At 52.1% G+C, this 23,619-nt stretch overlaps 1 protein-coding gene across 7 annotated transcripts in view; it reads right to left on the reverse strand.

Annotated features, from left to right (window-relative positions):
- The window catches only part of gtf2h1 (general transcription factor IIH, polypeptide 1), a 155,886-nt gene that overhangs the window by 62,603 nt on the left and 69,664 nt on the right, over positions 1-23,619 (reverse strand). For all 7 annotated transcript variants that reach the window (XM_072518986.1, XM_072518988.1, XM_072518989.1 and 4 more), the window contains 4 exons: positions 23,364-23,457; positions 23,066-23,215; positions 20,826-20,905; positions 611-729 (listed from right to left, as the gene is read on the reverse strand). In XM_072518986.1, coding sequence (XP_072375087.1) covers positions 611-729; positions 20,826-20,905; positions 23,066-23,215; positions 23,364-23,457 — 443 coding nt within the window. The remainder of the gene's footprint in view (positions 1-610; positions 730-20,825; positions 20,906-23,065; positions 23,216-23,363; positions 23,458-23,619) is intronic.

Below are 23,619 nucleotides of genomic sequence, written 5' to 3' on the forward strand. Positions count from 1 at the left end.
CCCATTACAACGTGCATGTAGATTGCTGGTGGTCAGTATTGACTGTGATCTCCAGCAGTCCAGATTCACTGCAGGAAGTGGGGAGGGTGGACGGGAGGTTTAAACTGATTGCATTTGTTGTCAATTCATCACAAAATAATTATGGGTCCAGTAGCATTGTGATTATGTTACTGGATTAATGATCCACAGATGAAAGTTTAAATCTCACCGCATCAGCCAGGAATTGAAATTCAGCTGATTAAGTGAATTTGGAATGAATAATATCAGTGATAGGGACGACAAAACTACCAGATTGTTGTGAAAACCCATTTGGTTCACTAACACCCTTGAGGGAAGATACTTTGCTGTCCTTCCCTAGTTTAGCCTATGTGATTTCAGATCCACAACAATGTTGGTTGACTCGTAACTGTCTCCTGCTATGGCCTAACAAGAACTTAATTGGATTCAAGAAGGCAGTTCACCAACACCTTCTGACGGGATGGATAACAAATGCTGGCCTTGCCAATATCTCTCACATCCCATCAATGACTAAAGAAAAACAAACTAAAAACTGTGAATAAACGAAAAGACGTCTTGCAAAAGGATCAAAGGAAATTGTCTTGACACATACTGTTTGCGGAGGACGGCTGCCAGCACCATGGCACTGTGATGATTGAAGCGACGGATTATAGCAGCATTGCTGCTCTCCTTGTTGGATTTTGATGACGACAATGCTGCAGTTCCATAACCCTGTGAACAACAGTTTTTGCTGTAATAAGGCTGTTGATAAACAGTTTGTCACAAATACCCCTCCTAAATTTAAACCATCAATCCAATCTATTACCTATGCTATACACTACAGAGGGGATTTTCCAACTGTTCTTGCCAGTAGGATCTTCTGGTCCCGCCAATGCTGAACCCCTGCCTTGGGTTTCCCAATGACAGTGGATGGATTCAAAGGAAAATCCCATTGACATCAGAGTAACCAGACAATCCCACTGCCGAGAAACACGCCATGGGGGTGGGGTGCACAAAATCTCCCTTATATCTTGGAGAAAAAAACATTTAAAACATCGTAAAAATAAACATATCTCCCCCCCCCCCCCCGAACCCACAGTGCAAGAACATATGCCTGAATCTGTGTAGCATGCTGAATAAAAATATATAACCTGTTCTGAGTATTTATTAATATATCAAAGGTCTCCATTTATATAGCACCTCATCATGTCCTGCAGCATCTCACAATATTTTACATTTGAAATGCAGCTACTAACAGACAGTGCCTCAGTTTGCCATCCCTAACACAGTATATACTGAACTTCTGAGGTGTCTTTGAACCCATAATATTGAGACTCAGGAGAGTGTGCTCAAATTGAGGCAGTGCATTTTCAATGCATCACAAAGTACACACGGTCTCCACCCAACCATACACATACACATGTAGTTTCCTTAGGCCTGCATACAAATCCATACAATTTTTTTTATTTTCCTTCATAACATACATAGACTTCTCCCCCTACAGTAAGCATGCATGTCTATTTGCAAATTATAATTGCTTGTTTGACTGAACTACTAACAAACTAGGGGCAGCACGGTAGCATAGTGGATAGCACAATTGCTTCACAGCTCCAGGGTCCCAGGTTCGATTCCCGGCTTGGGTCACTGTCTGTGCGGAGTCTGCGCGTCCTCCCCTTGTGTGCGTGGGTTTCCTCCGGGTGCTCCGGTTTCCTCCCACAGTCCAAAGATGTGCAGGTTAGGTGGATTGGCCATGTTAAATTGTCCTTAGTGTCCAAAATTGCCCTTAGTGTTGGGTGGGGTTACTGGGTTATGGGGATAGGGTGGAGGTGTGGGCTTGGGTAGGGTGCTCTTTCCAAGAGCCGGTGCAGACTCGATGGGCCGAATGGCCTCCTTCTGCACTGTAAATTCTATGAAAACTGCCTTTTGGAAGATTGAAAGGAGTACATATGGTGACACGCAGTATTACACTACCCAGTTCACACAAAAAAGGGGTTTCCCTGTTCTGGCACCAATTCACATGATAAAATTAGTAGGCAGTTGGTGAAAGGATGCTAACAGCAATATTGTAACATAATGGTTATGCTATTAGATTAGTTATCCACAGGTCTGGATTAATGATCCAGAAAATTTAATTCAAAACCCACCACCGCAGCATTTGGGGAATTTAAATTAAGTTTTGAAAATTTTTCATTGTACCACAGTAAAAAACAAAACAAATACAAACCCAAACGTATCTTTATCCTCAATCCCCACCACCCACCCAAAAATGAAACAAATCGTAGCCAAACAACCCTCCCCTTTCAGGAGACACATTTAAAGGTCGCAGATCACACGAGATTGAGAAAGGGATTGGTAGGCCAGGTGTTCCATTCACGGCTGGATTCGAAGACCGGAGGGGGGCGGTTCCCTGGAGGTTTGCATGGCTGAGAGCGAAGGAGTTCTCTTTTTTTCTCCCACGTTCATAAGGTGTATTCCTGCATAGACTTCTTTGTCTTGAGCAAAGGTGGCGGAATACTCAGCAATCGCAGTCTCGGACCATACCCGCACTGGGTGGACCTGTGGCTTAGTGAGGCGAGAGGGCAGCGCCCACTCTGGAGACTGGATGTGGGGCTGCTGGCGGACGAAGAGGTTTGTGGGCGGATTAGCAGGAACATCCAGGATTACCTGGAAACAAACGATACGGGTGAGGTAGCAGCGGCAACGGTCTGGGAGGCTCTGAAGGCAGTTGTCAGAGGGGAGCTCATCTCAATTCGATCCCATAGGGACATTGTGTCTTCACCATCGCCTGCAGCTCTGGCAAGTCTCCAAAAATAGCCTCCAGTGGGCAAGGCTCCAGCTCAATTCTAAGAATCCCTGACGTGGTGTTGAAGAAGGAGACCCAAAAGTTTACATGTTTAAGCCATGACCAGAACATGTGTGTACGATTCAATGGCCCCAAGAACAACACTCGCGCTTATCCTCCACTCGCAGAAAAATCCACTCATCTGCGCCCTGGTCAGATGTGCCCTAAACATCACCTTGAACTGAATCAAGCTGAACCTAGCACATGAGGAGGTAGAGTTGACCCTGTTAAGAGCCTCACCAGACCCAGCTCCCTTTCCAATTTCCTTTGTACCTCATCCAATGGAATCTGCTCCATCGACAAGATTAGACGATAAATATCTGACATCTTCCCCTCCCAGTCTGCGTAAGGACCCTATCCAACAGAGAGAGCGGGGGCCAAGGGGAAGGAAGGAATCTCCTTGCGTAAAAAGTCTTGCACTTGAAAAAAAACAAATAGATTGGTCTTCAGAAGTTTGAATTTATCGAACCAATCTTCAAAATCGGCGAACCTACCCTCTATAAACATGTCCTCAAAATGTTCCACTCTTCCCTCCCCATGACCCAAATGACAAATCCAAGACCGCCAGGTCAAAGTGATGATTTCTGCAGATTGGGGTTAACATTAACATGGCACTCAGCTTAAAATGCTGCCTGAGCTGTCTCCACATCCGCAGAGTGGCCACCACCACCGGGCTTGAAATAACTTAGCAGGGGAAACGGAAGGGGATCCATAACCAAGGCCCTCAAAAGTAGTACCTCTGCAAACGCACGCTTCAATCCACCCCATATGGAATCAGGATCTTAAAGCCAACCCCATACTTTCTCAATGTTCGCAGCCCAATAAGGAAAATAACAAATTAGGCAATGCTAGGCCCCCCGACTGCCTCCTCCTCTGCAGAAACTTCCTACAAATCCGCGGGGTCTAGCCTGCCCAAATAAAGGAAGAAATCCATTTTATTCACCTTCACAAAGAAAGATTTGGGAAGGAAAACTGAAAGACACTGAAACAATACCTTGGAAGGACATCCATTTTCACTGACTGTACCATGCCTGCCAAGGACAGGGGGAGGTTGTCCCACTTCTTCAAGTCGGACTTAACCCCATTCAGCAAGTTAATAAAATTACGTTATGCAGCGAGGCCCAGTTATGGGCTACTCAGATTCCCAGATAACACAAGCTACCTCTGGCTAAGGGAAAAGGCAACATCCCCTAATGTGGCACTCCTCCCAGAGGAGTTCACTGGAAATTATTCAGATTTTAGTCCAGATTCAACTTATACACAGAAGGAGCCAAGTAGTTTCATTATTTCCTCTACATTGGAGAGAGGATCCGTCATACACAACAGCAGATCATCTACTTACAAGAACACCCTATGCTCCCTCCCCCCCAACCCTGTTGTTGACCTCAATGCTATTGCCAGAGGCTCAATTGCCAAGGTAAACAATAGTGGGGGCAATGGGCACCCCTGCCTTGTACCTCTATTTAACTGGAAATATTCTGCACTTTAAGTGGAAATATTCTGAGCTCAGAGCATTCATTCAAACACCCACGGTGGGAACTCATTATAAAAGACGGATACAAGATATAAATCTAGGCCCAATCCGAACCTTCCAAGAATCACGAACAGATACCCCAATTCTATCCTATCAACCTCCTTTTCAGCGTCCATTGAAATAATCACCTCTGGTTCAGGGACTTGAGAGGGGAACAAAATAATATTAAGCAATCGCCATATGTTGGCTGATAGCTGCCTGCCCTTAACAAACCCAGTCTATTCCTCCGATATCGGCCCTGGAACGCAGGGTTCCAAACGCATTGCCAAAACCTTCGCCAAAAGCTTAGCGTCTGTATTCAGTAACAAAATAGGGCAATATGACCCATACTTGGTCAGATCATTATCCTTCTTCAAAATCAAAGAGATTATACCTGAGCCAACGTAACCGGCAAAACCCCTCAGGCAAGGAATCATTAAACATGTGAAATGAAAGGAAAATCGCTTATTGTCACAAGTAAGCTTCAAATGAAGTTACTGTGAAAAGGCCCTAGTCTCAACAATCTGGCACCTGTTTGGGGAGGCTGTTATGGGAATCGAACCGTGCTGCTGGCCTGCCTTGGTCTGCTTTAAAAGCCAACTATTTAGCCCTGTGCTCAGCTGACCCACAAATTTCTTTGTAAAATTCCATCGGGAATCCGTCTGGTCCCTTATCCAACTTCATCAAACCCATACCTTTCATGATCTCCTCCAGGCTCAATGTGGTCTGCAATTCCTCTCTTCTCACTCACTTACCACTGTGATAGACAAGCCATCCAAAAATTCCATCACGAGCAACCTACTCTCCGGGGGCTCCAATTTATAAAGTCTGCGGTAAAAGGCCACAAAAGCCCCATTGACCTTCCCTGGGGCAGGGACCAACCCGCCACTTGACTACTTTACCTGCACTACCTCCTGGAGGGCAGCCTGCCACTCAGCTGGGAACAGGCGACTGGCTTTCTCCCCATATTCATAAAATGCCCCCCTTGAGCATTGCAGTTGGTGCACCGCCTTGCCCGTCAAGAGCAGCCCAAACTCCATCTGTAATTTCTTCCTGCTCACCAACAACTCGGGAGTCGGGACAAGCGATATTGGCGGTCCACTGGTCGCAATCGGTCCACAGCAGACGCCATTTCCCTGGCCCTACACTCATCCCTAGAGCATCTCGACAACAAGGACTCCTACATCAGACTCCTATTTATTGACTACAGCTCCACCTTCAACACCATAATCCCAGCCAAGCTCGTATCAAAGCTCCAAAACCTAGGACTTGGCTCCCCACTCTGCAACTGGATCCTCGATTTTCTGACCAACAGACCACAATCAGTAAGAATGAACAACAACACCTCCTCCACAATAGTCCTCAATACCGGGGCCCCGCAAGGCTGCGTACTTAGCCCCCTACTCTACTCCCTGTACACACACGACTGTGTGGCAAAACTTGGTTCCAACTCCATCTCCAGGTTTGCTGACGATACGACTATAGTGGGCCGGATCTCGAATAATGACGAGTCAGAATACAGGAGGGAGATAGAAAACCTAGTGGAGTGGTGCAGCGACAACAATCTTTCCCTCAATTCCAGCAAAACTAAAGAGCTGGTCATTGACTTCAGGAAGCAGAGTAATGTATAATACCCCTGTCAGCATCAACAGGGCCGAGGTGGAGATGGTTAGCAGCTTCAAATTCCTAGGGGTGCACATCTCCAAAAATCTGTCCTGGTCCACCCACGCCGACGCTAGCACCAAGAAAGCACAACAGCGCCTATACTTCCTCAGGAAACTAAGGAAATTCAGCACGTCCACATTAACCCTTACCAACTTTTACAGATGCACCATAGAAAGCATTTTATCTGGCTGCATCACAGCCTGGTCTGGCAACTGCTCGGCCCAGGACCGCAAGAAACTTCAGAGAGTCGTGAACACCGCCCAGTCCATCACACAAACCTGCCTCCCATCCATTGACTCCATTTACACCTCCCGCTGCCTGCGGAAAGCGGGCAGCATAATCAAAGACCCCTCCCACCCGGCTTACTCACTCTTCCAACTTCTTCCATCAGGCAGGAGATACAAAAGTCTGAGAACACGCATGAACAGACTCAAAAACAGTTTCTTCCCCGCTGTTACCAGACTCCTAAATGACCCTCTTATGGACTGACCTCATTAACACTACACCCTGTATGCTTCATCCGATGCCGGTGCTTACGTAGTTACATCGTATACCTTGTGTTGCCCCATTATGTATTTTCCTTTATTCCCTTTTCTTCCCATGTACTTGATGATCTGTTGAGCTGCTCGCAGAAAAATACTTTTCACTGTACCTTGGTACACGTGATAATAAACAAATCCAATCCAATCAATGATGGAATCCATCAACCTCTGCCTCTCCATCCTTTCACTTCTCTCTTTATGTGCATTCTAGGAAATTATCTCCCCCCACTAATGACCGCCGTCATAGCCTCCCACAACGCAGAAGGCAAAGTATTCCAATTCCTATTAAAATCAATGTACTCCAATGGCAGATGACATCCTCTCACAGAATCCATTGTCCACCAGTAACATCGTATCCAGCCTCCACAGGGGGCGCTGAGTGGGGCCCGGCCCCAACACCAAATCAGCAAAATGTGGAGCATGACCCCAAATAACTATTGCCGAATATCCAGCCCCACTTCCCCAGGTAGGACAGACCTACTCACCACAAAAAAAAAATCAATCCATGTGTACCAGAGAGAAAAATGTCTTTCTCACTCGGATGTAAAAATCGCCACGGGTCTGCCCCCCTGATTTGTTCCATAAAGGCTAATAGTGCCTTTGCCACCCGAAGGACTCAAGGATTTAGGTCTCGATCTGCCCATTTGAGGGTCCAGTATAGTTAAAATCCCTCCCAGAATCTGTTGCCGCGAGTCCAGATCAGGATTAGAAGCCAACAACCTGTTGATGAAAGCTGTATCATCCCAGTTCATTGCATATAAATTAACTAGGTCCACCAGAGTACCCGCCAACAACCCACTAACAATCACATACATCCCATTTAGATCCACCAAAATTCTTGTCGCTGAGAACGACATTCTCTTAAAGATGCAGGCCCCCGCGGGCCCTATTATCAATAGTTAGGTGGAAAAACGAAGAACAATACCCATTCCACAAACCAAAAGTAAAAAAACAAGTGCAAACTTGATAGAGTTTTTCGAGGAGGTCACGAAGATGATTGATGCAGGTAGGGCAGTGGATGTTGTCTATATGGACTTCAGTAAGGCCTTTGACAAGGTCCCTCATGGCAGACTGGTACAAAAGGTGAAGTCACACGGGATCAGAGGTGAGCTGGCAAGGTGGATACAGAGCTGGCTAGGTCATAGAAGGCAGAGAGAGTAGCAATGGAAGGGTGCTTTTTGGAGGAAAATGTAACTGGTCTGATTAGTAAGTTTGCAGACGACACAAAGGTTGGTGGAATTGCGGATAGCGATGAGGACTGTCAGAGGATACAGCAGGATTTAGATTGTTTGGAGACTTGGGCGGAGAGATGGCAGATGGAGTTTAATCCGGACAAATGTGAGGTAATGCATTTTGGAAGGTCTAATGCAGGTAGGGAATATACAGTGAATGGTAGAACCCTCAAGAGTATTGAAAGTCAAAGAGATCTAGGAGTACAGGTCCACAGGTCACCGAAAGGGGCAACACAGGTGGAGAAGGTAGTCAAGAAAGCTTACGGCATGCTTGCCTTCATTGGCCGGGGCATTGAGCATAAGAATTGGCAAGTTATGTTGCAGCTGTATAGAACCTTAGTTAGGCCACACTTGGAGTATAGTGTTCAATTCTGGTCGTCACACTACCAGAAGGATGTGGAGGCTTTGGAGAGGGTGCAGAAGAGATTTACCAGAATGTTGCCTGGTATGGAGGGCATTAGCTATGAGGAGCGGTTGAATAAACTCGGTTTGTTCTCACTGGAACGAAGGAGGTAGAGGGGCGACCTGATAGAGGTCTACAAAGTTATGAGGGGCATAGACAGAGTGGATAGTCAGAGGCTTTTCCCCGGGGTAGAGGGGTCAATTACTAGGGGGCATAGGTTTAAGGTGAGAGGGGCAAGGTTTAGAGTAGATGTACGAGGCAAGATTTTTACGCAGAGGGTAGCGGGTGCCTGGAACTCGCTATCGGAGGAGGTGGTGGAAGCAGGGACGATAGTGACATTTACGGGACATCTTGACAAATACATGAATAGGATGGGAATAGAGGGATACGGACCCAGGAAGTGTAGAAGATTGTAGTTTAGTCGGGCAGCATGGTCGGCACGGGCGTGGAGGGCCGGTTCCTGTGCTGTACATTTCTTTGTTCTTTGTTCTAACTCCAAAATGTCCAACAGACACCCCAATAAATCTCAAATATCACACATCCACGCCCCAAACAGAAATCCCACAACAGATACAGTTCAGTTAGCTCAACCCCAGTCCATGCTTCTGTGCATCCTCTGGTGCATCAAAATAGTAATCTGTCGATTCATAAATTACTCAAGAGGCGCGCAGGGTACACCACCAAATCGAACGATGCTTCTGTACAATGCAGTTTTGGCGTTGTTGAATGCTGCACGCATCTTAGCCAGCTCCGCTTCCACATCCTGGTAGTGCCTAATGGCATGGCCCTATCATTTATAGTCCCGATGGTTCTTCGCCCGCCACAGGACCCTTTCCTTTTGATTGCAGCCCCCACACACCTCTCCTCTCTCCCCCTCCCCCCCCCACCCACCCACACACACCTCTCCACGCCCCCCACACACACTCTCCTCTCCCCCCCCCCACACACACACCTCACCTCTCCTCCCCCCACACACACCTCACCTCTCCTACACACTCTCCTCTCCCCCCACACACACAGACCTCTCCTCTCTCCCCCACACCTCTCCCCCCCCCACGCCCACACACACTCCTCTCCCCCCCCACACACCTCTCCTCTCCACCACCATCCCCCCCACACACACACACCTCTCCTCTCCCCCCCCCACCCACACACACCTCTCCACGCCGCCCCACACACTCTCCTCTTCCACCCCCCACACACACCTCACCTCTCCTCCCCCCACACACACTCTCCTCTCCTACACACTCTCCTCTCCCCCCCACACACACAGACCTCTCCTCTCTCCCCCACACCTCTCCCCCCCACACACACCTCTCCTCTCCCCCCCCACACACCTCACCTCTCCTACCCACCCCCCACACACACTCTCCTCTCCTCCTCACACACACACCTCTCACCTGCCCCACACACACAATCTCTCCTCTTTCACCCCCGACACCTCACCTCTCCACCCCCCCCCCCCCACACACACACACCTCTCCTCTCCCCCCAACACCTCTCCACTTTCCCTCCCCCACACACACCTCTCCTTTCACCCCCCACGCCTCTCCTCTCCTCCCCCCCCACACACACACCTCTACTCTACCCCCCCGCACGCCTCTCCTCCCCCCGCACGCCTCTCCTCCCCCCGCACGCCTCTCCTCCCCCCCGCACGCCTCTCCTCCCCCCCGCACGCCTCTCCTCCCCCCCACACGCCTCTCCTCCCCCCCACACGCCTCTCCTCCCCCCCACACGCCTCTCCTCCCCCCCACACGCCTCTCCTCCCCCCCACACGCCTCTCCTCCCCCCCACACGCCTCTCCTCCCCCCCACACGCCTCTCCTCCCCCCCCACACGCCTCTCCTCCCCCCCACACGCCTCTCCTCCCCCACACACGCCTCTCCTCCCCCACACACGCCTCTCCTCCCCCACACACGCCTCTCCTCCCCCACACACGCCTCTCCTCCCCCACACACGCCTCTCCTCCTCCACACACGCCTCTCCTCCTCCACACACGCCTCTCCTCCTCCACACACGCCTCTCCTCCCCCACACACGCCTCTCCTCCCCCACACACGCCTCTCCTCCCCCACACACGCCTCTCCTCCCCACACACGCCTCTCCTCCCCCACACACGCCTCTCCTCCTCCACACACGCCTCTCCTCCCCCACACACGCCTCTCCTCCCCCACACACGCCTCTCCTCCCCCACACACGCCTCTCCTCCCCCACACACGCCTCTCCTCCCCCACACACGCCTCTCCTCCCCCACACACGCCTCTCCTCCCCCACACACGCCTCTCCTCCCCCACACACGCCTCTCCTCCCCCACACACGCCTCTCCTCCCCCACACACGCCTCTCCTCCCCCACACACGCCTCTCCTCCCCCACACACGCCTCTCCTCCCCCACACACGCCTCTCCTCCCCCACACACGCCTCTCCTCCCCCACACACGCCTCTCCTCCCCCACACACGCCTCTCCTCCCCCACACACGCCTCTCCTCCCCACACACGCCTCTCCTCCCCCACACACGCCTCTCCTCCCCCACACACGCCTCTCCTCCCCCACACACGCCTCTCCTCCCCCACACACGCCTCTCCTCCCCCACACACGCCTCTCCTCCCCCACACACGCCTCTCCTCCCCCACACACGCCTCTCCTCCCCCACACACGCCTCTCCTCCCCCACACACGCCTCTCCTCCCCCACACACGCCTCTCCTCCCCCACACACGCCTCTCCTCCCCACACACGCCTCTCCTCCCCACACACGCCTCTCCTCCCCCACACACGCCTCTCCTCCCCACACACGCCTCTCCTCCCCCACACACGCCTCTCCTCCCCCACACACGCCTCTCCTCCCCCACACACGCCTCTCCTCTCCCCCCAACACCTCTCCACTTTCCCTCCCCCACCCACGCCTCTCCTCTACTCTACCCCCCACCACACACCTCTCCTCTACCCCCCCACACCTCTCCCCCCACACACGCCCCTCCTTCCCCCCACACACGCCCCTCCTTCCCCCCACACACACGCCCCTCCTTCCCCCCACACACACGCCCCTCCTTCCCCCCACACACACGCCCCTCCTTCCCCCCACACACACGCCCCTCCTTCCCCCCACACACACACGCCCCTCCTTCCCCCCACACACACACGCCCCTCCTTCCCCCCACACACACGCGCCTCCTTCCCCCACACACACACGCGCCTCCTTCCCCCCACACACACCCGCCTCCTTCCCCCCACACACACCCGCCTCCTTCCCCCCACCACACACCCGCCTCCTTCCCCCCACCACACACCCGCCTCCTTCCCCCCACCACACACCCGCCTCCTTCCCCCCACCACACACCCGCCTCCTTCCCCCCACCACACACCCGCCTCCTTCCCCCCACCACACACCCGCCTCCTTCCCCCCACCACACACCCACCTCCTTCCCCCCACCACACACCCACCTCCTTCCCCCCACCACACACCCACCTCCTTCCCCCCACCACACACCCACCTCCTTCCCCCCACCACACACCCACCTCCTTCCCCCCACCACACACCCACCTCCTTCCCCCCACCACACACCCACCTCCTCTCCCCCCCTCCACACTCCTCTCCCCCCCTCCACACTCCTCTCCCCCCCTCCACACTCCTCTCCCCCCCTCCACACTCCTCTCCCCCCCTCCACACTCCTCTCCCCCCCTCCACACTCCTCTCCCCCCCTCCACACTCCTCTCCCCCCCTCCACACTCCTCTCCCCCCCTCCACACTCCTCTCCCCCCTCCACACTCCTCTCCCCCCCTCCACCCCCCTCCACACTCCTCTCCCCCCCTCCACACACACACCTCTCCCCCCCTCCACACACACACCTCTCCCCCCACACACACACACCTCTCCCCCCACACACACACCTCTCCCCCCCCACACACACACCTCTCCCCCCCACACACACACCTCTCCCCCCACACACACACCTCTCCCCCCCACAAACACCTCTCCCCCCCACACACACACCTCTCCCCCCCACACACACACCTCTCCCCCCCACACACACACCTCTCCCCCCCACACACACCTCTCCCCCCCACACACACACCTCTCCCCCCCACACACACACCTCTCCCCCCCACACACACACCTCTCCCCCCCACACACACACCTCTCCCCCCCACACACACACCTCTCCCCCCCACACACACACCTCTCCCCCCCACACACACACCTCTCCCCCCCACACACACACCTCTCCCCCCCACACACACACCTCTCCCCCCCACACACACACCTCTCCCCCCCACACACACACCTCTCCCCCCCACACACACACCTCTCCCCCCCACACACACACCTCTCCCCCCCACACACACACCTCTCCCCCCCACACACACACCTCTCCCCCCCACACACACACCTCTCCCCCCCACACACACACCTCTCCCCCCCACACACACACCTCTCCCCCCACACACACACCTCTCCCTCAACACACACACCTCTCCCCCCCACACACACCTCCCCCCCCCACACACACCTCTCCCCCCCACACACACACCTCTCCGCTCCCTCCCCCCACACACACTTCTCCTCTCTCCCCCCCACACACACCTCTCCCACACACACACACCTCTCCTCCCCCACCCACAAACACATCTCTCCTCCCCCACCCACACACACACACGTCTCCTCCCCCACCTACACACACCTCTTCTCCCCCCCCAGACACACTTCCCCCCCCCCCCAGACACACTCCTCTCCCCCCTCCACACTCCTCTCCCCCCTCCACACTCCTCTCCCCCCTCCACCTCTCCTCTCTCCCCCCCACCTCTCCTCTCTCCCCCCCACCTCTCCTCTCCTCCCCCCACCTCTCCTTTCCTCCCCCCACCTCTCCTCTCCTCCCCCACCTCTCCTCTCCTCTCCTCCTCCCCCTCCTCTCCTCCCCCCCTCTCCTCTGTCCCCCCCCACCTCTCCTCTCCCCCCCTCTCCTGTCCCCACCTACCTCTCCTCTCCCCCCCACCTCTCCTCTCCCCCCCACCTCCCCTCGCCCCCCCCACCTCTCCTCTCCCCCCTCTCCTCACCTCTCCCTCTCCTCCCCCTCACCTCTCCTCTCCTCCTCCCCCCTCTCCTCTCCTACCCCCCACCTCTCCCGTCCCCCTCCCCCACCTCTCCTCTCCTCCCACTCCCCCCACCTCTCCTCTCCTCCCCCTCCCCCCACCTCTCCTCTCCCCCTCCCCCCACCTCTCCTCTCCCCCTCCCCCCACCTCTCCTCTCCTCCCCCTCCCCCACCTCTCCTCTCCTCTCCCCCTCCCCCCACCTCTCCTCTCCCCCTCCCCCTCCCCTCCTCTCGCCCCTCCCACCTCTCCTCTCCCCCCCCACACCTCCTCTCCATCCCCCACCTCTCCTCTCCACCCCCCCCACCTCTCCTCTCCACCCCCCCCACCTCTCCTCTCCACCCCCCCACCTCTCCTCTCCACCCCCCCACCTCTCCTCTCCATCCCCCACCTCTCCTCTCCACCCCCCCCACCTCTCCTCTCCACCCCCCCACCTCTCCTCTCCACCCCCCCACCTCTCCTCTCCTCCCCCCACCTCTCCTCTCCTCCCCCCCACCTCTCCTCTCCTCCCCCCACCTCTCCTCTCCTCCCCCCACCTCTCCTATCCCCCCCCACCTCTCCTCTCCTCCCCACCCCTCCCCCTCCCTCTCCCCCCCACCTCTCCTCTCCTCCCCCCCCACCTCTCCTCTCCTCCCCCCCCCACCTCTCCTCTCCTCCCCCCAACCTCTCCTCTCCTCCCCCCAACCTCTCATCTCCCCCTTCCCCCCCCACCTCTCCTCTCCCCCTCCCCCCCACCTCTCCTCTCCCCCAACCCCCCCACCTCTCCTCTCCCCCTCCCCCCCCACCTACCTCTCCTCGCCCCCTCCACCACTCCTCTCCCCCTCCACCTCTCCTCTCTGTCCCCCCACCTCTCCTCTCTGTCCCCCCCACCTCTCCTCTCTGTCCCCCCCCCACCTCTCCTCTCTTCCCCCCCACCTCTCCTCTCTCCCCCCTCACCTCTCTGTCCCCCCCCTCTCCTCTCTGTCCCCCCCCCTCTCCTCTCTGTCCCCCCCCCCTCTCCTCTCTGTCCCCCCCACCCACCTCTCCTCTCTGTCCCCCCACCTCTCCTCTCTGTCCCCCCCCCACCTCTCCTCTCTGTCCCCCCCCCACCTCTCCTCTCTGTCCCGTCCCCCCACCTCTCCTCTCCTCCCCCCCCACCTCTCCTCTCCCCAACCTCTCCTCTCCTCCCCCCAACCTCTCATCTCCCCCCTTCCCCCCCTCCACCTCTCCTCTCCCCCTCCCCCCCCACCTCTCCTCTCACCCTCCCCCCCCACCTCTCCTCTCCCCCTCCCCCCCACCTACCTCTCCTCTCCCCCTCCACCTCTCCTCTCCCCCTCCACCTCTCCTCTCCCCCCCTACCTCTCCTCTTCCCCCCCCCACCTCTCCTCTTCCCCCCCACCTCTCCTCTTCCCCCCCCACCTCTCCTCTCTCCCCCCCACCTCTCCTCTCTCCCCCCCCACCTCTCCTCTCTCCCCCCCCCACCTCTCCTCTCTCCCCCCCCACCTCTCCTCTCTCCCCCCCCCCACCTCTCCTCTCTCCCCCCCCACCTCTCCTCTCTCCCCCCCCACCTCTCCTCTCTCCCCCCCCACCTCTCCTCTCTCCCCCCCCACCTCTCCTCTCTCCCCCCCCACCTCTCCTCTCTCCCCCCCCACCTCTCCTCTCTCCCCCCCCCACCTCTCCTCTCTCCCCCCCCCACCTCTCCTCTCTCCCCCCCACCTCTCCTCCCCCCCCCCACCTCTCCTCTCTCCCCCCCACCTCTCCTCCCCCCCCCCACCTCTCCTCTCTCCCCCCCACCTCTCCTCCCCCCCCCACCTCTCCTCTCCACCTCTCCTCTTCCCCCCCCCCACCTCTCCTCTCCCCCCCTCCCCCCCTCCACCTCTCCTCTCCTCTCCTCCCCTCCTCTCCTTTCCTCCCCTCCCCCCCTCCTCTCCTCTCCTCTCCTCTCCTCCCCCCCCCCCCCCCACCTCTCCTCTCCCCCGCCATGAACACTGCAGTTGCCATGTACACCATCTACGAATTGCACTGCAGGAACTCACCAAGAGTTCGGCAGCACCTCACAAACTTGCAACCTCTATCACGTAGAAGAACAAATGCAATGTACAGAAGGGAGCACAGCCAACCGCAACTTCACTTCTAAATTAGGCACCACCCTGACCTGAAAACATACCGCTGCTTCTTCTTTACTGAATCAAAACCTTGGCGTTGCATACCTAACAACACCATAGAGTACCTGCACCACAGGCTGCAGCTCAACATCTGCTTCAGAGCAATTAAGGACATGCAATGCCAGCAACACTCATTTCATGAACAACAAAAAACTTGCATTGATATAGTTTCAGTAACTAAGGCAATATTTTTCCACCTACATAACAAATTCATCCCTGCCTCAACCCATCTGCTGCTGAAATGCTCACCCACTCCCATTCCAATACATTCTTGGCCTTCTCTCACTTTCTACCTTCTGTAAACATTAGGTCATCCAACATTCTGCTGTTCATGTCTTAACTCGCACCATGTCTCTTTCACTCATCACTCCTGTGTTAGCTTACCTACATTGGTTTCTAGTTAATCAACAGCTTGTTGAAAATTCTCATCTCTGTTATCACATCTTCAAATGGACTCACCTGTTCTAATCTCTATAATCTCCTCCCTCCCTACAACATTCCAAGATATCTATGCTCCTCCAATTCTGGCCTCTAGCATCCCTGACTTTAACCACTCCGACTACTGGCAGCCATTATCACAGCGGTCCACATCCCACACCAACAGAAGTGAAGGCGGCGCTGGACGAATTGTACACAGTTATGAATAACAATGAAACAGAATACCTGGAGGCCTTGTTCATTGTGGCCGGGGACTTCAACAAGGCCAACCTCAAAAGTGTACTGCCAAAATTCCACCAGCACATCTCCTGTCCCACCAGGGGTGACAACACCCTGGTGGATCATTGCTACACAAAACTCAAGGGCGCCTACAGATCCATCCCTCGACTGCACTTCGGAAATCACACCATAAGGCGGTGCTCCTTTCCTGAAGCGAGAGAATCCACTTAAGAAGGCGTGCAGTGCTGGTCCGAGGCACCAGAAGAGCTCCTCCGTGACTGCTTGGAGTCAGTGGACTGGTCCATATTTAAGAACTCAGCGACCAACCTAAACGTGTATGCCACCACCATCACAGACTTAATCAGCGAATGTGTAGAAGACTGCGTGCCAAAGAAAATAGTACGCATGTTCCCCAATCGGAAACCATGGCTTAATCGGGAGATTGATGACCTACTGAAGGCCAGGTCTGAGGCGTTCAAGTCAGGCAACCCTGACCTATACAAGAAATCCAGGTACGACCTCCGCAAAGTTATCAGGGATGCCAAGAGATAATATCAAACCAAGCTAGAGTCACAGACTAGCATTACAGACTCTCGTCGGTTGTGGCAAAGTTCGAGCAGGAAACAATCAAACTGCTGTCGACTGCACCAGCAGCCTCGGACACACCCACCATCACATTTTCCGAAGTCAGATCGGCCTTCCTGAAAGTAAACCCTCAGAAGGCGACGGGTCCGGACGGGATCCCAGGTCATGCACTCAGATCCTGCGCAGACCAGCTGGCAGATGTGTTCGCAAACATCTTCAATCTCTCACTTCTCCGTTCCGAGGTCCCCACCTGCTTCAAGAGGACCACCATCATACCAGTGCCAAAGAACCAGTCAACGTGCCTCAATGACTATCGTCCGGTGACTCTGACATCATCGTAATGAAGTGCTTCAAGAGGTTGGTCATGAAGCGCATCAACTCCATACTCCGAGAACGCCTAGATCAGGCGTAACAGCCTCCCCGAACAGGCGCCGGAATGTGGCGACTAGGGGCTTTTCACAGTAACTTCATTTGAAGCCTACTTGTGACAATAAGAGATTTTCATTTAATTTCACTGCAATTCTCATACTGCCGCAACCGGTCCATCGCAGACGCCATCTCCCTGGCCCTACTCCCTGGAGCATTTCGACAACAAGGACTCCTATGTCAGTCTCTTATTTATTGACTACAGCTCCGCCTTCAACACCATAATCCCAGCCAAGCTCTGATCGAAGCTCCAAAACCTAGGACTTGGCTCCCCACTCTGCAACTGGATCCTCGATTTTCTGACCAACAGACCACAATCAGTAAGAATGAACAACAACACCTCCTCCACAATAGTCCTCAATACCGGGGCCCCGCAAGGCTGCGTACTTAGCCCCCTACTCTACTCCCTATACACACACGACTGCGTGGCAAAATTTGGCTCCAACTCCATTTACAAGTTTGCTGATGACACAACCATAGTGGGTCGGATCTCAAACAATGAGGAGTCAGAATACAGGAGGGAGATAAAGAAACTAGTAGAGTGCTGTAACGACAACAATCTCTACCTCAATGTCAGCAAAACTAAAGAGCTGGTCATTGACTTCAGGAAGCAAAGTACTGTACACACCTCTGTCAGCATCAACAGGACCAAGGTGGAGATGGTTGGCAGCTTCAAATTCCTGGGTGCGCATATCACCAAAAATCTGTCCTGATCCGCCCACGTCGACGCTACAACCAAGAAAGCACAGCAGCGCCTATACCTCCTCAGGAAACTAAGGAAATTCGGCATGTCCACATTGGCTCTTACCAACTTTTACAGTGCACCAAAGAAAGCATCCTATCTGGCTGCGCCACAGCCTGGTATGGCAACTGCTCGGCCCAAGACCACTAGAAACTGCAGAGAGTCGTGAACGCCACCCACTCCATCACACAAATCCACCTCCGATCCTTTGAGTCTGTCTACACCTCCCGCTGCCTTGGGAAAGCGGGCTGCATAATCAAAGACCCTCCCACCCGACTTACTCACTCTTCCAACTTCTTCCATCGGGCAGGAGATACAGAAGTCTGAGAACACGCACTAACAGATTCAAAAATAGCTTCTTTCCCGCTGTTCCCAGCCTCCTAAACAACCCTCTTATGGACTGATGGACTTATGGACTGATCTGATCTCTTCACACATCTTCTCTAAAGAGTAGTACTCCACTTCTGTATGCTTCACCCAATGCCTGTGTCTATATATTTACATTCTGTATTTTATGTTTGCCCCATTATGTATTTTCTTTTCGTGTACGGAATGATCTGTTTGAGCTGCACACAGAACAATACTTTTCACTGTACCTCAGTACACGTGACAATAAACTAATCCAACCCATACCTTTCGCAGCCAAGCCCCAAATTCTGAAATTTCCTCCTGAAACCTTTGTCTCTCACTCCTCCTTTAAGACATTCCTGAAAACCAACAATTTGGACATCTACCCCCAAATCTCCTTATATGGCTTGGAGTTAAATTTTGCTCACGTTCATGTGAGGCATATTTTGACATTGTTTTACATTAAAGATACTGTATCAATAAACGTTGCGGCCGTTGTAGAATTAAAATGCACCAAGGCATTCAAGACACTATATAAATAAAGGTTGCGGTCTTTGTAGAATTAAAATATCCCAAGGCATTTGGTCCGATGATATCAGGACAGGTGACCAAAAGCTCAGTCCAAGAGGTAGATTTTGCAGAGCATCTTAAAGGACAGAGATTTAGGGAGGGGTTTCCAGACTTATGGTTTTGAAAGCACGGATGTGTACGGTAGAGGTCTGTTGGAAGTGAGACAGGAAGCGTTTATGGGAGAGAATGATGATGCTGAACTCAACAGAATATGTTGGATATTAGTTTTACACATACAATTATGCATCCATCCTCACCATTTATACCATCCATTCTTATCACAGGCAGATGCCTACATTAAGTAATTAACTTGCACTATTTGCCATTAGTGGAATAGGGACGGTGGGAATCTCGTTCATCCATCCATACATGTCACAAATTAGATGACGAGGCATTTGGCTATTTTGATACACTTGAATGAGCGCCTTTTCCGAGTCTTTATGTCACTCGTCGACAGGTAATACCTCTAGCGTTGCCACAGCCGGGAGACAACAGATGTTAAGTTCATAGATTATCATAGAATTTACAGTGCAGAAGGAAGCCATTCGGCCCATCGAGTCTGCACCGGCTCTTGGAAAGAGCATCCTACCCAAGGTCAACACCTCCACCCTAACCCCATAACCCAGTAACCCCACCTAACACTAAGGACAATTTTGGACACTAAGGCAATTTAGCATGGCCAATCCACCTAACCTGCACATCTTTGGACTGTGGGAGGAAACCGGAGCACCCGGAGGAAACCGACGCACACACGGGGAGGATGTGCAGACTCCGCACAGACAGTGACCCAAGCCGGGAATCGAACCTGGGACCCTGGAGCTGTGAAGCAATTGTGCTATCCACAATGCTACCGTGCTGCCCTTGTTGTCATGGCTAGGGCAACAGTAGATGTTAGGTGAGGAACATGGTAAGTAGGGAGTCACTGGTGTCACACCAAGGGCATAACACTCATTAGTCACCTAACATGTATGCCGCCTAGCCATGACAATCTAACATCTGTTGTCTCCCGGCTGTGGCGACGCTAGAGGTATTACCTGTCGATGAGCGACATAAAGACTCGGAAAAGGCACCCATTCGAGTGTATCAAAATAGCTAAATGCCTCGTCATCTGATTAGTGACGCGCATGAATGGATGAACGAGATTCCCACTGTCCCTACCTACTATCTAGCGAAACCACAACCATGGGAACTGGCTTGGCAGAATCAGGGGGGAAAGAAGACCCTGTTGAGTATGAACTACAAAATCATTCGTTATATATTAAGCATGCTGGCTATTTTGGGCATATGTTCTGAATTTTCCTTTCCTGTTTTCCCACTTCATTTCGTTCATTTGGTTAAGATAGTTTCCACGAGCTGCCGTACAATGAAATAGCTCAAAGTAGAATTTTAATAGTATCGTTTGTCCTACAGTTCTGCCATTAATATTGAATAGTGGGTAGCACTGTTGCTTCACAGCTCCAGGGTCCCAGTTCAATTCCCAGCTTGGGTCACTGTCTGTGTGGAGTCTGCATGTTCTCCCTGTGTCTGCGTGAGTTTCCTGTGGGCGCTCCGGTTTCCTCCCACAAGTCCCAAAAGATGTGCTGTTAGGTAATTTGGACATTCTGAATTCTCCCTCTGTGTACCCGAACATGTGCCGAAATGTGGCGACTAGGGGCTTTTCACAGTCACTTCATTGCAGTGTTAATGCAAGCCTACTTGTGACAATAAAGATGACTTTACTTTGATGTCTCACCTCACCCCTCTCAACGGTTCATGTTTAATATCAGAAGCAGGCTAAATGCAGATTGTCACCCACTTCCAAGAGTAACCTCTGGGCAAATGATTGCTTGTAACCATGAAAGGAAAGAAATGGAATCATGGATTTGGAACTGCACATTCAAATTGGTCTCAAAACTGTTATCGTCAGGGCACGGGTAGTTGGTTGCGCAGCTGTCGGCTACCTTTCCCTCTACTTGTTATACTTGTCGCTGCCAAATTACTTAAAAACACTAAGGTACCCACTATAATTGTTGTAGTCACGGTACAGTAAACAAATTATTCAGATGCCCTGGTGCACCACTGGCACAAATGCTCACCTCATCCAATGATTTGTCCTCCAGCGATGTTAAATCCACGAGAGGGTTCTTCACTCCCTGACTAACCAGAGTCTTCAAACCTGATCAGAGAAAAATATCAGAGCATCTCCTCTCAGACAGCACAAGTAGTACCATAAAAGAAGCACTCTTGCAGAGTACCGTTGAAGTAACAAAACGGAGGGGTCAACATATGGGAATAATCACATGGGGTCAAGTAATGTATATAATTTTGTCCGATCTACAATTCAAACTCATACACATTTGAGGGCGAGAAAATCAGGCATCAAAAACCTTGCTAGGGGAAGCTTCAGACTTTACAGTAGGAAAAAAAACAGCTCAAGAGAATAGATCTCTGCTGGTTTCAACCAGTTACAATTTGATCCCAGGTTAAGTATATCATTCACGGTTCCTGTGCATGATCAATATGCAGAAATCATACCTCTGTAAGCGTAACTGGTATGAGCAGATCAGAATCATCTGTAAGGCCTTCACAGTCAACTAATCATAGTATGTATTATGGAGAATGAATATTTACCAATCAAGGCAGTCAGGCAGATTTACAGAGGACTAGGTCTGGCAGCTACACCTCCACATGATGTAGAATCAGCTGCATGCACTGGCCACAGCAAATGCTGTGGGTCTCAACAACATCCCGGCTGTGGTGCTGGAGACTTGTGCTGAGTCTAGAATACATTGTGCTCCTAGCTAAGCTATTGCACTGGCATGTGAAAAAATGTCAACGTAGCTCTTGTGAGCCAAGAAAAATATAATCCAGCAAATTACTGCCCGTCAGTCTACTCTAAATCACCGTCAACCGTGCTAACAAGCAGCACTTCCTTAGCATTAACCTGATCACTTATACTCAGTTTGGGTTCCACCAGGGTCACTAAGCTCCTGACCTCATTACAGCCTCAGTATAGAGCTGGATGTCAGAGCTGAGGTTAGAGTGACTGGTGGATGGAGTGCTGCTCAAGAAGGTTGATTTGTCCTGAATGGTATTGTGCTTCTCAAGTGTTGTTGAAGCTGCACATCTAGGAAGGATTTGACAAGGCTGTGGAATCAAAGAGCCCTAACAAAATTGAAGTCAATAGGAATTGTGGGGGAAACTTTCGACTGGCTTGAGTCATACCCAGCAGAAAGCAAGATAGCTGGGGTTTTGGAGGCCAATCATCTTAGCCCCAGGGCATTGCTGCATGTAGTCCTTCAGAAATGCCCTCAGCCTAATCATCAATGACCTTGTCTCCATCATAAGGTCAGGAATGGGGGTGTTCGCCAGGGATTGCACAGTGTTCAGTGCCATTTGCATGTTGTATGTTATTCAGTGCCATTTCAATGTCCTCAAATAATGAAGTAGTCCATGCCCGCATGCAGAAAGGCGTGGACAACATTCAGACTTTAGCTGATTCGTGGCAAGTACCATTCTTACCTCACTGCCAGAAAATGACCAATTCCAACAATTGAGAATCGAAATATCACCCCTTGACATTCAACAACATTACCATTGCTTAATCCACCATCAACATCCTGTGGTGGGTTACCATTGACTAGAAACGCAATGGGAGTAGCAAGATCAGGTCAGAGGCTGGGAATTCTGCAGCGAGTAACTCACCTCGTGACTCCCCAAAGCCTGTCCACTATTTACAAGGCACAAGTTAGAAGGATCATGAAATACTCCCCACTAGATTGGATGAGTGCAGCTTCAACAACACTTGAGAAGCACAATACCATTCAGGACAAATCAACCTTCTTGAGCAGCACTCCATCCACCACCTTAAACCTTTACTCCATCCACAACCAGTGGCTGTATTGCGCACCATGTACAAGATACACTTCAACAATTCACCAGCATCTTCCAAATCCAATATCACTACCACCCCACCACCTAGAAAAACAGGAAAACACTACCAATGGGAACATTGTCAAGTTGTAAGTTTCCCTCCAGGTCAGACCGCCTGACTTGGAAATGTAATTGCCATTCGTCCACGCCATTGGGTCGAAATCCTGAAATTCCCTTCCTGACAGCGTTGGGGGTGCACCTACACCATGTGAACTACAGTGGGTCAAGACAGTGACTCACACCACTTTCTCAAGATAAATTAGGGATGGGTGATAAATGTTAGCCTTGCCAGAGAAGCGCACATCCCACAGATGAATAATAAAAAAATACTCATACTATTTTATCTATGCAGAAACACGCTCTCCATATGTGCATCCTTTTCTGCTTTGAGTTTAAGGCTTACCTTTCTCATCAATTCTGGCACACTCAGAGAAAAGATCCTTAGAGCCAGCATTGATCCTGTCCCTATGGAAGTAGTGAGACTGAAAGAAGCGGGTCCAGAATTCCTTCTCTGTCATATTGTGAGGAACATTCTCTGCATACTTCTCTTTCACTGTCAAACAAAGTAAGAGAATCACACAATAATGTGGGTCAGAAATGGTGTCTGCTCTATACCAGGCTGCTAATCAGCAGATATGTTCCCCATAGTTCACAATTTGTCCGATCAAAACTAATGAGCTTTCTGTTGATGTTGCACTCACCTGCAGGATAGGTCCTAAAAATTGATTCAATAATGTCAGAGGTCAGATTATACCTGAGGCCATTACAGCCATCAGTCTGTGGCCGGATGTCCGCCTGTAAGGAAAGCAGGAAACAGTTACATATCAGATATTGCAGTACACATTCTTAAGTGGTTATTTCAAACTGGATTTAAATATTCACATTTAGACTTATGAAAAATACATTTCTATTAAAAAAGTCAGCCATTGCAAACCCACATACCCACACTCCCTGCCT

Source organism: Scyliorhinus torazame, chromosome 10 (assembly GCF_047496885.1).
Source record: "Scyliorhinus torazame isolate Kashiwa2021f chromosome 10, sScyTor2.1, whole genome shotgun sequence".
Taxonomy (NCBI): domain Eukaryota; kingdom Metazoa; phylum Chordata; class Chondrichthyes; order Carcharhiniformes; family Scyliorhinidae; genus Scyliorhinus; species Scyliorhinus torazame.